Here is a 14,297-nt window from a genome sequence, read left to right on the forward strand (position 1 = left end):
AGAAACAGTTCTTATATAGCGCAAGTGAACAGGTGAGTTTTAACAAGTTGTTTGAATTGATCCAAGGTGGGACAGGTTTTGATTTGGTGAGGGAGATCATTATTATTATTACGCTGATTTGCTGTCATTTACAAGAAATCAAGTGTAGGTCCCTAGGTGATTTCCAACGATCAGTCATTTGACAGGTCTTTGGAAATAAAAAGTACTATATATAGACGAAATGTGTTTCGTGATTAAAGGTATTTTTTTTTTAAGTTTCACATCCACTGAGCTGAAACTTGTACAGGTTAAGTTTTGAACATTCTCAGTCTTTGCATTTTGAGTGGTGTTATTATATGAAAGGAAAATGCATTAAAAGCAAATGATGCTTCATGCCTATAGAGGTATAATGACGCCATTTGCAATTTTTTTTTATCATATATGCTTTTATAGGTTATTATAAAAGCTCAGTAGATACAGGGTAAGTAAAAAACGAAACCCAAATGTCGGGATCATTGTTTTAGTGAAGTTCTACATGTAGCAGTTTCAGAGTCTAGGATATGAAAGCCCAATTCGTAATCTTTCTTTTAGTACAAGAATCATTCAAAACACTCACGTACTTTTCAAGTTACGTGAATTTTAAACACAATCACCGTTTTAAAGTTCTGTCCATGGACCACAAAAAGGTGTGTGTTCTTCCAGCAAAACGAAAACAAATCACATTGGGATGTGTGTGGATGGTTTTCGTTTTGCTGAAAGAACACACACATCACGTGACATTCGTTATTGCTCCCATTCACGCCGCGGCTCACAAAGTACTATCCGCCCATGGGGAACGGGAAATATTATAAACACCTGAATAAATCCCCGTCATCTGATTGGTGGATCGTTGATCACATGTCATTGAATTATTCGTTCCATTGCACGGTGTCACTGCTGCCGGTAGTGGCGCTGTTTTGAATCGAGATAAAATGAATATGATGGTTCTCAACCTGCGTGTTTAACAGTTTGCATAAATGAAATATGATGAACTTGTCGAACTTTTAAACAATTTTTAACCTGAATAAATTGGAAATTAAAAGTCAACCACTCGAATGACAAATATTTATTCAGGTGTTATATAAAACAAATAATGAATGTTTCACGTTTGTGCAATGGAAAAGAATAATTTCATTCGGTGACAGATGAAATGTTCCATTCCACTCGGCTTCGCCTCTTGAAATTATTCTTACCATTGCACTCACAAACATTCATTGTTTGTATACAAAAGTGCACTTTACAAAAACTGAAGAATGGAAAATTGCATTAAAAAATAAAACTTCCACAAGACTCCCACTAGATTTGCAATTTTGAAAGGGCTCTTTGCCGTTCATGATTCTTTCCTAAGAGACTGGCTAAGATTGTTGAGATCCTGCGGCCCGCGGACTTCCACGCTTGGGGGTGAGCTGCTGATGGCAACACACACTTCTTACTTAGACATGGCCGTTGCCAGGAGGGGGTAAGGGCGCTTACCCCCCCCCCCCCCAAAGAAAAAAACAAGAGGTGCAAAGTCATATTGCTGTTAATTTAATGTACGTTTAGCAACATGGGCGTCCGCAGGGGTGTCAATAGGGGTGGGATGGGCAAATGCCCCCCCCCCCGCCACCATCGAAAAAAATAGGCTAGAGAAAGAGCAAGGATTTTGGGAAATAATGTGCTTTGCCCCCACCCTGGAAACAAATCCTGGCGACGCCCATGTACCTAGATGTGCAAACTGTTATCCGATGTTACTTTAAGAAGGGACAATTCAAATGAAAAGGGGAGTGGCTATAGCCGCCAAAATGGAGCTGCTAAGCTATGAGCAGAACACATTTCTTAGATGCATGTGCTGAACAACATTCTGCGGAAAACCTGCGACAAGAAAGATACATAACGCAAATGTTTTTGAAAGCCTATTGCCGGTGCTTAAGCAGGCAGCTAGTTCTTAGTCTGGTTCCCAGACCAAAAGATTCCGATTATTCCTGATGAAGATTCATCAGGAATAGTCGGAATCTTTTGGTCTGGGAACCAGACTAGCTAGTTCTAGGAAATTGAAGGGGCATTACGTCCTGGAATGGGCTCCATGCGCCAACAACAAAAGAGGGCGCGTTTTTCGCCGCTTGCGACGCCTCTTAGACAACCCTATGGAGTTTTTGTACACTCAGTTTTGTTCGTCTCAGATTTTGCGCGTTCCGCGTCCATTATGTATATCATGCATCGATATAGAATGAAAAGACATGTTATTTTACTATTCATGATCGAGAGCCGAACGTTCACTGGTCAATTCACCATCACGTGCCAGATGTTATTCTTGCTGTTTACCAAACGCGCGCGCGAGGATTCACGCACATTGTAAATACGCATGCGTAGTAGACTGTCGCATGGGTTACCCGTGCGACAGTCTACTACGCATGCGCTTTACAGAGCAATCGAGGAACTGTCGCACGGGTGCAGTACGCACGCGCGAACATCGCCCAGGAGAGATGCATGGTTGCATGGTTCGCGTAAATGTTAATTTCCAGAGCTCAATGATGCCGTACTGGAGAAAATTTATAGACCGTGTAAAGATGTCTCCTGTACAAAAGAAAGTTGTACACATTGCAAACATTTGTATTTACAACTGTAGTAACTGTATTATATTGCAAACGAACCGAACTAGTCATTGAAGTTGAATTTTTTGGTGAGCTGTACAAGTTTCCCCAAATTTTGTTTTAGGTGCATAATGATAAAACAAAATTCGGCAACTGAATATGTATGAGGTATAGTAAAACAAATATAACATGGTTTATTTCGGGTGGACAGTCGATATTAGCTCCCCTCGGTATTGGAAGTTGACAAACTAGTTCCCTCGGCTTCGCCTCGGGAACTAGTTTGTCAATTTCCAATACCTCGGGGAGCGAATATCGACTGTCCACCCTCAAACCATGTTATATTTGTATAATACAAATATTGAGTGGCTCAGCGTGGAATGGGAGGAATATTATCGCAAGGTAAAATCTGGACTTTTCCATTTCACGAGGCGAAGCCGAGTGAAATGGAAAAGTCTAGATTTTACCAAGCGATGATATTCCTCCCATTTCACAATTTAAAGCCACTCAATATTGTTTTATATAACTGACATATAGATCCTTGTCATTTGATATCTTTGAACTTTTTTTTCTATACAAAACTGGAGAAAAATGTATCTCTCTCTTCCAAACCACCCTTTCACAAAAATGTTTGAACCCAACGCTGTAGCGCTGGCTCTTTGGAACAATACGCGCTACGCGCAACGCTGAACGCGCTCACCAGCATGCATTTGCACACAAATACCGCGTCATGATCCTAACTGTTGAATAGTATTTCCCATTCCCCATGGGCGGATAGTACTTTTTGAGCCGCGGCATGAATGGGAGCAATAACGAATGTCACGTGATGTGAGTTCCACCGATCAAATGACAAGCTGGATCTGTATGTCGGTTATATAATGGACAATATTTCACAAGCTGCATTGACGCAATTCTAACGCGATTCGACCGCGATAGGTCAATAATCGATCGGGCCCGTGTGATGGGACACACAGCGTGTGCGTACTGTACTGTGTACTGAACTGGATCGCGCGAAGTACGCACGACTGAATGTGCCACAGCTATTAGCTACAGCGGGAAACAGGTTGCCCCCTCCCCCCCCCCCCCCCCCGGGTACGTCCGCCACTTACCCCAATACTGTAGGGATGCAGGTGTTGTGATGTAGCCATGTGTTGACCTCCAAAAAGGGGGTGCTATATAGCGAGAGCCGTGAAGCCCTGTACTCAACCTCGTCCCCAGGGTGTCGAGCAGTATGCGCGCATTTCTACCTGCTCTCTCACCCTGGTATTGGATCATTTGCATGTGCAAGATTTTTTAACACGTATGCAAATGAGGAATAGTCTGGTGCCTGCATGTGCGTTACATTAGCGCTTGTTTTTGTATGCGGTGTCTGGGGTAAAAACAGAGTCAATTCGTCGCAGCGTGAGCATGGCGTGAGTTACGAAAACACGATTTATTTTATTAAACTGTTACGATCTTATCGTAACAACACGCAGTATCACATTTTATATTACTATTGACAAATTGTGAAAGGAAATTAGTATTTTCGAGAAGGCGTAGACGACTCGATCGCGAAAACACGTACTGCATGTTTTGAATAACAACACCAAGTACACGATAAAAAAATTTGAGACATTATTTATTGGATTCCGTTGAACGAAGTCCATTTAGACGTAGACTGAGTCCGTTTGCATTTTTCTGTGCCCATAGCAGGCCAGTACAGTGCGTTGCAAGCGCAAGCCCGCCCTCTCGGTACGTATTTCTTGATTCATCCAACAGGGTGAGTAAAAAAAAAGCGAAACCAAAATGTCGGGACTATTGTTTTAGTGGAGTTCTGCCTGTAGCACTTTCTACATCTAAGATATAAAAAGCCCTATTTATCATCAGGGTTCCTCAGCAAGTCAGTGCTGAAATGTAGACAGGTTTTTTTTGGTCCGGCCACTTGGGTCCGTAAAATGAATTGGTGGGGGAGGGGGCTCGTACCATACTTTCAATGGGGGCGCTGTTCAAATCCGACGATTATTAACGCTGTATTAGGCCAAAAAAAAATATTCGGTCTCTGGTCAGACCAAAGTTCCGGAATTGACGCGGCCACGCGACTTTTTTTTTTTTTTTTGCTTTTTTTTTTTTTTCTTCAAGCTTGGATTGTACAGACAAGGTAGGTAATATTTTGCTATTTTGGTGTCCTCATGTACATTGGTGTCCTCCATAATTTGCCTTGGTGCTTTCGATCATTTGCCTTGATGCAATTTCCCATTCCTTGGTGCTCTTTGGTAAAAAAAATTGAGGAGGTCCGGAAATAGAGGGCGCTGTTGGAGCTACCGCGGAACATTTTGGAAAAAAAAAAGATCGACGCGCATGATTAAAATCGACGCGCGCGCTGACCAGAGACCGACTTATTTTTTTTTTTGGCCTTATAGGGTGCACACCGGTAAATCGATCCGCTAAGCTCATGAATAAAAGTTATACCCTCAAAATATACTATATTAGAGAGTTCTGAGCGCCGTAACATTGGGGAATTGAAGAGATATGGTAGTGAACCTCTGGCCCGGACTTGGGCTTCCAATTCTGGGGCTAACAACACCAAGTATACACAATGTATAGTACCTGATAATAATTATAACGGTACAGGAAGAAAGCTCCCATCCCGAGTTTGAAAATAAATTAAGCCATTGGGGACGAGGTTGACACAGTACCCCTGAGGGTGCAGACCTGCAAATCGACTTCCATAGACACTTACGAAAATTATTTAAAATACGCACAACTCTCCAAGGCATTGAGACACCCATCAAAATAAAAGCTTAGTTCGGAATCTTTCATTTTCTGTTAATGTTTTGTTAAAAATTATTATGTGATGACTTTTGGGAGAAAATTCACCCCGAAAATTAGTCCTGTGGCCCATCGCCATTTTGAAAAATGATGTCTGTGATCCATAGGAAAATAGAGCTACTTTAGGCCCCAATTTTATACCAATTTCACAGGAATACGAGCTCACACTCCTGTACACGGCTTCCATTCACCCATTGGGGGCAAAACTTCAAGTTCATGGCCACAAAATGCTCTAATAGCTAAGAATTTGAGGGCAGACAAATTGTGATTTGGCCCGCGTAGGTAATTCTTAGTCTGGTTCCCTGACCTGACAATTTCCCCCGACGTCCAGACGTCTAAATTATAGCTCAGGTAGCCTCCGTGACTAAAAATAAACATGACGACATTGGCGGCCCTTTTTTTCAAAGCTCGGATTCGTTTCCGATTTCGCTTTATTACTTTATAGCTTTTAATGTTCCGACCAAATTTCAAAATCAATCACTTTTTTCATAATTATATCATACATTTATGATACACAGTTTTATATTTTCTGTAAGAACACACTATCTCATGTTGACCTGGAATCTTCAAAGTCAGGCACCCAAGTAGCACTGTTAGCAGGCGGAGCCGAATGCAGACCACGCCGAGTTTTGGAAAAATCCCGGTAACGATCGTCAAATTCAAAATAGTACATGACGCAGCAAAAAGTTCGCCACTCGTATACGATCCGAGTATACTTGATGCACAAAATCGTCGTTGAATTTCAAGTGTTCTATGTGATTACTCCGGCTCGGGTAATTATCAGCACCCAGACTCTAAGTGGTCTTAAACAGAGTGATACAAACCTCCAGAGCACACATTTATTCCCTTAATAAAAGTTCTGAACTTATTGAACTGTTTAAGTTCTAAACTTATGGAAAAGTTTTAAATTGAGATAAATTGAATATGATAGTTCTCAACCTGTTGAACAGTTTGCATAAATTAAATATGATAACTCTGAACTTGTCAAACTTGTAAACAATTTTTAACTTGAATAATTGGCTATTAAAAGTCATCCAATCAGATGACGAGGATTTATTCAGTTGTTATATAAAACAAATAGGCCTAAAGAATGGTTCACGTTCGTGCAATAGAAAGAATAATGTCATTCGGCGACAGATGAAATGTTCCGAACATTTCATCTGTCACCTCATGAAATTATTCTTACCATTGCACTTACAAACATTCATTATTTGTATACTGTCTCATTTGGCAGTGTTGCGCATGCCTACGTGAGGATTGTGAACGTTCAACCAATAAAACGGTAAAAGACATCGAATTTCATCGGCCAAAATTCATGATATAGTATTTATGAAATTATAGGTACACGTATCAATGAATTATATGCTCTTTCCAATTATTATCATTTTGTTTAAAACATGTTTTGTTGCCCAAATTGGACGTAGTTCCCTTTAACTCGGGAAAAAGTAAATTCATATGGTGCTTGGCAAGCTTCAAAGCAAGATGATCGGACCTTTGCGCATGTTCATCGCAATCGTTTGAGATCGGCCTTGCCCCTATAGATAGGGACCGTCTCATCATTCGGGACCATTGTCACTGCCACAACGGAGTTCGGGGGACCAACTCGAAATTTCAGAACTGCCGATTTTATTTCATCGGGCACTCCATCAGCAGGGTAAACTTAATTTAGGTCAAAATCATGAGATGTAGATTATGTGGGCCTGGATAAATAACTAAAATATAGAAGTAAGGTAATTACCAATTACATTTTGCTGAACGGCATCCCGTTTAATATCGACAATTTGTATGGTCCTTATAGTAATGCAATGAATACGTGACCAATCGGTGTAGGTGACAGTTCAAACGGTACACACGCTATCTCTTAAGGCTAACTGTGCAGTGAACCGATAAACTCAAGGGACGGGACAATGCGGCATTTCAATGCCTTTGTAACGTAACTTTGCGGAGTAAACAACCGAAGTTTGGTCCCATTGGTCCCATATGGACTTTGAGCCTCCGTGTACGATTGTTGTGTGTGTAGTTTGAGACATGCGCAAAGCTGTCCATACTTGTGCTTCTTGTTCTAAGTTCATACGCGTATCCCACCTTAGATCTGGCATCCGGTACAAACCAACTTGATGCAAGTCTACACGTTACATCGCAGCCTGATTACTAAGCCATAGTTTATTACGAAAGACCTTAAGTGGCACATAAATTAATTGTGTCTAGTCTAAATTCTCTGTGTGCACATGAACTTCGTATCCCACGAGAGCTTGTAGTTCTGGCAGATCGTCGTTTGCAATCAACTGAATATAAGAATATATAGACAGAACAATGACCGTTCTCCAGAACGTGATGTGGTTTCTGGACGTTCGCACAGTGTTGCTGTGTGTGGCTGTCCTTCTGGTTCTTCGCTGGTTCTTGGGGCGACCTAAGAACCTCCCTCCTGGCCCCTGGGGGTTCCCACTCATCGGTTCCGTTCTGGCCATTGGACGTGAGATACGACGAGGCGTGGAACCCCACGATCTCTTCATGAGATACGCTGCCAAGTACGGGCCCGTGTTTCGTCTCAAGATCTTCAACAAGACAGTGGTTGTCCTCAATGACTACTCCTCCGTGAAGGAAGCTTTCCAGCATCCTCAATTACAGGACCGACCTAAGATGCTCTTGACTAAGGTTTTGAAAAGTGACGGTGAGTTATAGAGCATATACCACATTTGTCCATTTTGCCACATCTCCTTTTCCGCCTCAGAGAAGTCACCTCCGTGACCGTGACTCTACGTTAAAAGTTGCTTTGTATAAAAAAATTAAGATACATTGCATCGAATTAATAATGGATTAAAGATTTGGGGTTCAGATGCTCTTGACTATGGTTTCAAAAATTGACGATGAGTTAAGCATACCATTATTGTCTTGATAAATACTTAATTGTTCAAAATTAGCGTAGCCATTTCCAAGGGGGACCTGCACTACGATGGTAAATTTAAAAATACTTCTGTCAAGTGATGTCTACTCTAAAATATATTAAATTCACTTTAAAAAACATCTTCGATGCGCCCTTTTGCCCTCCCTCCCGTTTTTCGTGTCAGAAGAGAAGTTAGATCCCCTCCAATGACTCTGGAAACTGGGCGACAAGTTTATGAAATCACACGAAGGCTTTGAATCAAAAATTGATTAAGGATTGTATTAAAAATGGAATAAGAATTAGAATATAAGGAGTACCTTCAACGGGCATCAGAAGTCCAAGGCCAGACACACAATGTACATACTTTGCCAGTTACACTGCAATTTAGGGAATTGTAATGTAAACTGAAAAGTAAAGTAACTTCGCGGGTCAACAGTTAATACTTGATATACATGTATACTCGGGCATGCAAAACAACTGGTTCACTCAAATGTACTGGTTCGCTAAAGCATTCTGCTTTCAAAATGCCTGTATCTTCTGTATTCCACAGTACCATTATCACGGCAACTGATTTTGTTTTGCCAATTGTCTTGATTCACCAATGGCAGGTGTGTCAATTGCCTCTGGCCAACCCTGGTTAGAGCTTCGTCGCTTCTCTCTGACTGTTCTAAGGAGCTTCGGAGTGGGCAAAACGAGCTTCGAGGAGAAGATCGGCACTGAAGCTGAGGAACTGATGAAGGAGATGTCTGCCTTCAGCGGGAAGCCCTTTGACCCAAAACCGCTGCTCGGAAACGCAGTATCCAACGTGATATGCAATGTCGTTTTCGGCAAGCGCTACGAGTACACCGATGAACAGTTCAATAAGCTTTTGTCTTTACTCGGTCGCAATTTCAAGCTGCTTGGTGCGGGTGCTGCGGTAAATTTCTTCCCGGCCCTCCGCTATCTGCCCTTCGTGTCTATCGATGAAATAATAGCTAATTTTGAAGAGATCCGCATGTTCATTACTACGATCATCGACAACCATCGGGCCAACTTCGATGCTGATGATGTGAAGGACTTCACCGACTCCTTTTTGATGGAAATCAAGCGGAATGAGGCGAAGGATGCGTCTGGAGTCAAACATGGTTTACTCAGCGAGGGCAACCTCGTTGGTACCGTAACGGCCCTCTTCGCTGCTGGTTCTGAGACCACAGCCACTACGCTCCAGTGGACCCTCCTGTACATGGCTGTCTACCCCGAGATCCAGCAGAGAGTCCAGGCCGAGATCGATGCCGTGGTCGGTCGCAACCGGCTGCCTAGGATGGCCGACAAACCGGAGCTGAACTTCACTCGAGCCGTCATCTGGGAGGTTCAACGCCTGAGTCTGATTGTGCCGTTGGGTGTTGCACATGCTGCTGCCGCAGACACCCAATTCCGTGGATTCTTGATTCCGAAAGATACCCTCCTCGTTCCCAACTTGTGGGCGGTTACGCATGATCCCAAAGTATGGCCGGAACCAGATCAGTTCAAACCTGAGAGATTCCTTAACGACAAGGGAGAGGCAGTTCAGGCAGAGGAGTTGATACCGTTTAGCGTTGGTCGTCGGAGCTGCATCGGTGAGCACCTGGCTAAGATGGAGTTGTTTATCTTCTTCAGCTTTTTTCTGCATCAGTTCACCTTCAAGAAACCAGACAACTCGCCCCCACTGTCCCTGAAGGGAAGGGGTGGGTTGAACTACTCGCCTTTTAATTTTGAGATTTGTGTAATCAGTCGTGAGTAAAGTTCCTTTCAAATGATTTTTTTTTATTCATTAACGTACGTTTTATTTCAAGAGAGTCAAGTAGTGAGGTTTGTATTGAAGAATATAACAGCATACATGTATTTTGATTTATAGTGCATACTACTCGTGAAACAACGAGATGGCTTTGCTGCCTCAGCCGCTTGGTAGGGAAGCCGTGTTTTTATTTGCAGCACACATCGTCCATGGATCATGATTATTCAGCTAGTTCGATGTTTATTCATAAGAAAATAACAATGACGTCACACCATTGCTATCAGTCAGTCATATACATGTACATTAAAGCATTTCAAAGAACGGCTTTCGTCGAGCTGCCACAGTGGCCTAATGGATAGTGGAATGAGCTATGGATCGCAAGATCTGTGGTTCGAGCTCATGTCCATTTTCATCAAATATTTGGTAGGTTGGGATAAGTTTAATTGAATGGAAAACACTACGAGAACCTAAGTGTCCTCCATCCACACAGCGTGATAAATATTCATGTAAGGGTGCGTGATGTGATTGGTTAAAATACGATGTATGCTGCTGAAAAAAATACGCGGTAGGGGATACCTTCGTATCAAGCTTCTGTTTGCGTGTTCAAATACACCCATACCTTTGACCTTACGGTAGCCTCAGATGTTAAGGTCATGAAACAATAGCTCTACAACTTAAAAAAAAATGTTTCTCGACTTATTTTCTACCAGATTATAAACAACCTTATAGATCATTTGTATCATTTTGTTTTTTAAAAATCGATTGTAATTCGATACATTATGATGTTATCATGGAGACAAGATAACGTGGACCCCCGAGGAAGAACAATGTTTGTTTCAAGTTTCAAGTTAATCATGCGAACTGTTTAGATGAGGCTGAACAGATGATGAACACGAAAACACAATCACACCTGCACACAGAAACCCGCTTTATAGTAAAGCAGAGATGTCTAAATTAAACTAAATTAAATTGAATTGCAGGGTTCCTGTTTATGGTTAAATATATTGAATTCATCTCGTGACAAATGAGCCTCAAATTCTTTACGTGGTTGACGTACCTTTTAATGAGTTACTCTTGAGCAGTTTGCGGTAATAACCACAGTAATAATGGCATTCGGTGTCATACATTTTAAAAATAATAGTTTTTACGCCAATAAGCAAATTTATTATTCTTCAATCTGCACCCGGTGACCCGTTGCAATATTTGTAGAACTACAAAGTGATAAACCAGTTTAGGTGCAAGTTTTTCCTTTGATGCTGAGCGCACCGCACCCCCTTTGTCAGATTGTGAATCATTTCGTATTAACATTTCCATTTACATGTGTAAAGAAAAAAGTATATTGTGTATCGTGTAAAATATGTTTATTGTGATTTTTTTTTAAATGTAGCTTAGGTTTAAACATCTTAACGGCTGCCGCATGCAGTTATGAAACCATATAACGAATGACGAATGTATATATTATCCTCAAATTATATTGCATTATATGAAAGAATAGCCTATTTAGTATTCGCCTATCTTCTGTGTAATACGAATACAAATTTTATTCAAGGAGTGAAATGTAATGTGTAAAATATTAATGATTGTGTACACGTACATACATACAGGGTGAGTAAAAGAAAGCGGAACCCAAACCCCCCAAACTAAATATGTAGCACCACAAATAACAATGATTGGAAAGCCAATTTCATAAACTACTTTAGATGAAAAAATTACTGCAATTGCTCAATCTGTTTAAAGAATATCACAATTTAGACGCATTGACCCTAAAACCGGTTTCGTCCAAAAAGAAGTGTTTTGACTGTTAATTTGGAACAACAAAGAAAATGACTCAGAATACCTGTTTCAACAACTGTCAAGAAATTAATGTAGAACACAATATCGTTATTAACAACCCTGCTTAGGCAAACAATTATGATTTATAAAATGCACTTTTTTTAAAGACAGCCTTCAAAAGGACTTTGTTGAATATTTTTAACTTATAAACTGAGGTTTCATCGCTATTGACGTTTGAAGAGAATTGTGAGGACGAATCTTGAAATCGCATTTTGGACGAAAGAGGTTTTAGGGTCATTGTGTTTTAATGGTGATATACTTTGAACAGATTGAGCAATTTAAGTAACTTTTTGATCTAAAAGTAGTTTATGCAATTAGCTTTCCAGTCATTATTTTCGGTGCTACATATTTTCTAAAATGTGAAATATATGTTTTGGGGTTTGGATGCTTTTTGACTCTTTGTATAACCGAATAAAAGTGGTAAGAAATGTCAGTAGAGTTTTAAGTTTTGCAAGTGTAGTGGCTTATTACAACACTTTGTTAAAGATCATGTGTATCTTTGTGCATCTAGTTAATTGTCAAATAGAGTGCCAAGCAGTGATGCGTATTTTTTGCAGCATTCCTATACAATGCACTTGACTGTAAGATTTCAGTTCATATTACATTTTGAATCCAATACCTGCCGTATATAATGTATTAGCTTCATTTTTGTAGTCGGTTCTCAGTCCATAGCAAAGGGTTGCAGCCATGATTTCTATTTTTTGTGATTTTCAGTCATATGTTGTGATGTTTTCAAGAGATAGACACAGGATTCCAGTAAATTTTAGGCAAGTCTTCCAGTGTCGAAGTGGACATTACCTTTTTAGGAGTAATGATGTAGCATGACTGAGGAGGCAATTTTCTTGTCCCAATGTACATGTATATGCCTATCGCACATCTTACGTCCTATGATACTCACTCTTAAATAAAGCATGATCATTATATTAAACGTGTTTGTGTAACCTACTTCATGATTTATACATGCTCATGAATTTTCCTAAATAAATCGAACAGAGGTCGTTATTTTTTGAAAGATTGTAGCTTACGAGGTTTGATTACAATGCAGCTGCAATTAATACCTAGGTCAGGACGCTATGTATAGATTCTGCAATGTCACCTCGCAGAAATGGGGGTATAACCCCCCCCCCCCCCCCCCACGACACTCCTGGGAAGAAGTTCTGCGAAGTGGCCCTACCATAATAGTAGCGGTTTTGAGGTCCTCATCACCCCCTCCCCTTTCGATTTTTCCAGGGCCGGTGATTTCTCCCTACGCTGCTTTCTGGTGAGCTGGACATTTGCCCCCTTCTAGAAAAAAATCCTGGCGATGACCATGACGGCACTTCATTCACAACTCACCTGATGACGCAGTGATTCCTTTAATAAAATATTATGAAAACAAAACAAGTATTGCTTGATATAACTTTCTAATCACCGAAATAAAAGGTCTCTCTTTTAGTTTTGTCCAGTCATGCAAAATCCAAGACCGTGACCTCAGTTGCCAAAATCAGGTCAACAATTTTCGATCCAAAAATCCATTTCACAAGGCCAGGTTAACGTTGTCTCTGAAATTGTCAAATACTTTTGTTTTTCAGCTTTACAACCATAGCGCAAAACCAAATTTTTCACATTTGAGTTATAAAAGAGTGTGTATAGGGCCTACTGGTAGTTTTGAAAAGGTAGACTATGCTTGAAAACTGTTTTTCGACATTTTCTTCTACAGTGAAAGACATGTGGATTCTCGTTTACCCAGACCATTGGAATGCGATACCTAAGCGATCATAAACACTTAATATTTGGTAATCTCCGGGCGAACTTCACCTTTAATTACGGAGGAAATGCAACATGCATGATAATTCGATTTAACGCCAGGCTATACAACTGCGGCAAGGAGGTGAACGGTCCAGCTTTGCGCACGACTACCGCAAACGTGATCCCCTTTCCACCTGTAGAAATATACTGAGATATTATAGAAGGGACCGTCTGACCAATTAGGATTGTTGAATATCAACCGATGCAAGTTCAGGAGACCTTTGCAACTCGAAAAGAACTGTACTTTACTTTGTACGCGGTGTGTACGACGTGTGCTGTATTTTATCGGGCACATTATTGGTGTAGGTTTCATGGCAAAATCAGATTAGGAATACGTGGGTTTGGCGAAGTAAGTTTAACTACAAAATGAGAGACCTAGTTTGTTATATACTCCGCGCGGCATCTCGATAGTTTACCTATCTTTTTTTAGAAGTCCCTATATAGTTGTACAATTTTGTAATCGAATACGTGACAGTTCACACGAATGCGATGGCAAACTGTGCAGTGCACAATGCGATATTCAAATGCCATTGTTATGTAAGGTTACAGAGTCAACAACCGTGCCGGTGTCACACGAAGTTTGCACTCCTACGAAATCCGGGCCCATAATGTCGTACAGGCTCAGAACAAGTCATGTTCGCTCGTA

At 40.9% G+C, this 14,297-nt stretch overlaps 1 protein-coding gene across 1 annotated transcript; it reads left to right on the plus strand.

Annotated features, from left to right (window-relative positions):
* Positions 1-7,350: 7,350 nt before the first annotated feature.
* Positions 7,351-10,495, plus strand: LOC119730804 (cytochrome P450 2J6-like). The gene is made up of 2 exons (XM_038203835.1): positions 7,351-8,064; positions 8,886-10,495. Exons 1-2 carry the CDS (start codon positions 7,707-7,709, stop codon positions 10,034-10,036), a joined length of 1,509 nt encoding a protein of 502 aa, XP_038059763.1. The 5' UTR covers positions 7,351-7,706; the 3' UTR covers positions 10,037-10,495.
* The last annotated feature ends 3,802 nt before the right edge of the window (positions 10,496-14,297 follow it).

The sequence above is a fragment of the Patiria miniata genome, unplaced genomic scaffold (genome assembly GCF_015706575.1).
Source record: "Patiria miniata isolate m_02_andy unplaced genomic scaffold, ASM1570657v1 HiC_scaffold_22, whole genome shotgun sequence".
NCBI lineage: Eukaryota > Metazoa > Echinodermata > Asteroidea > Valvatida > Asterinidae > Patiria > Patiria miniata.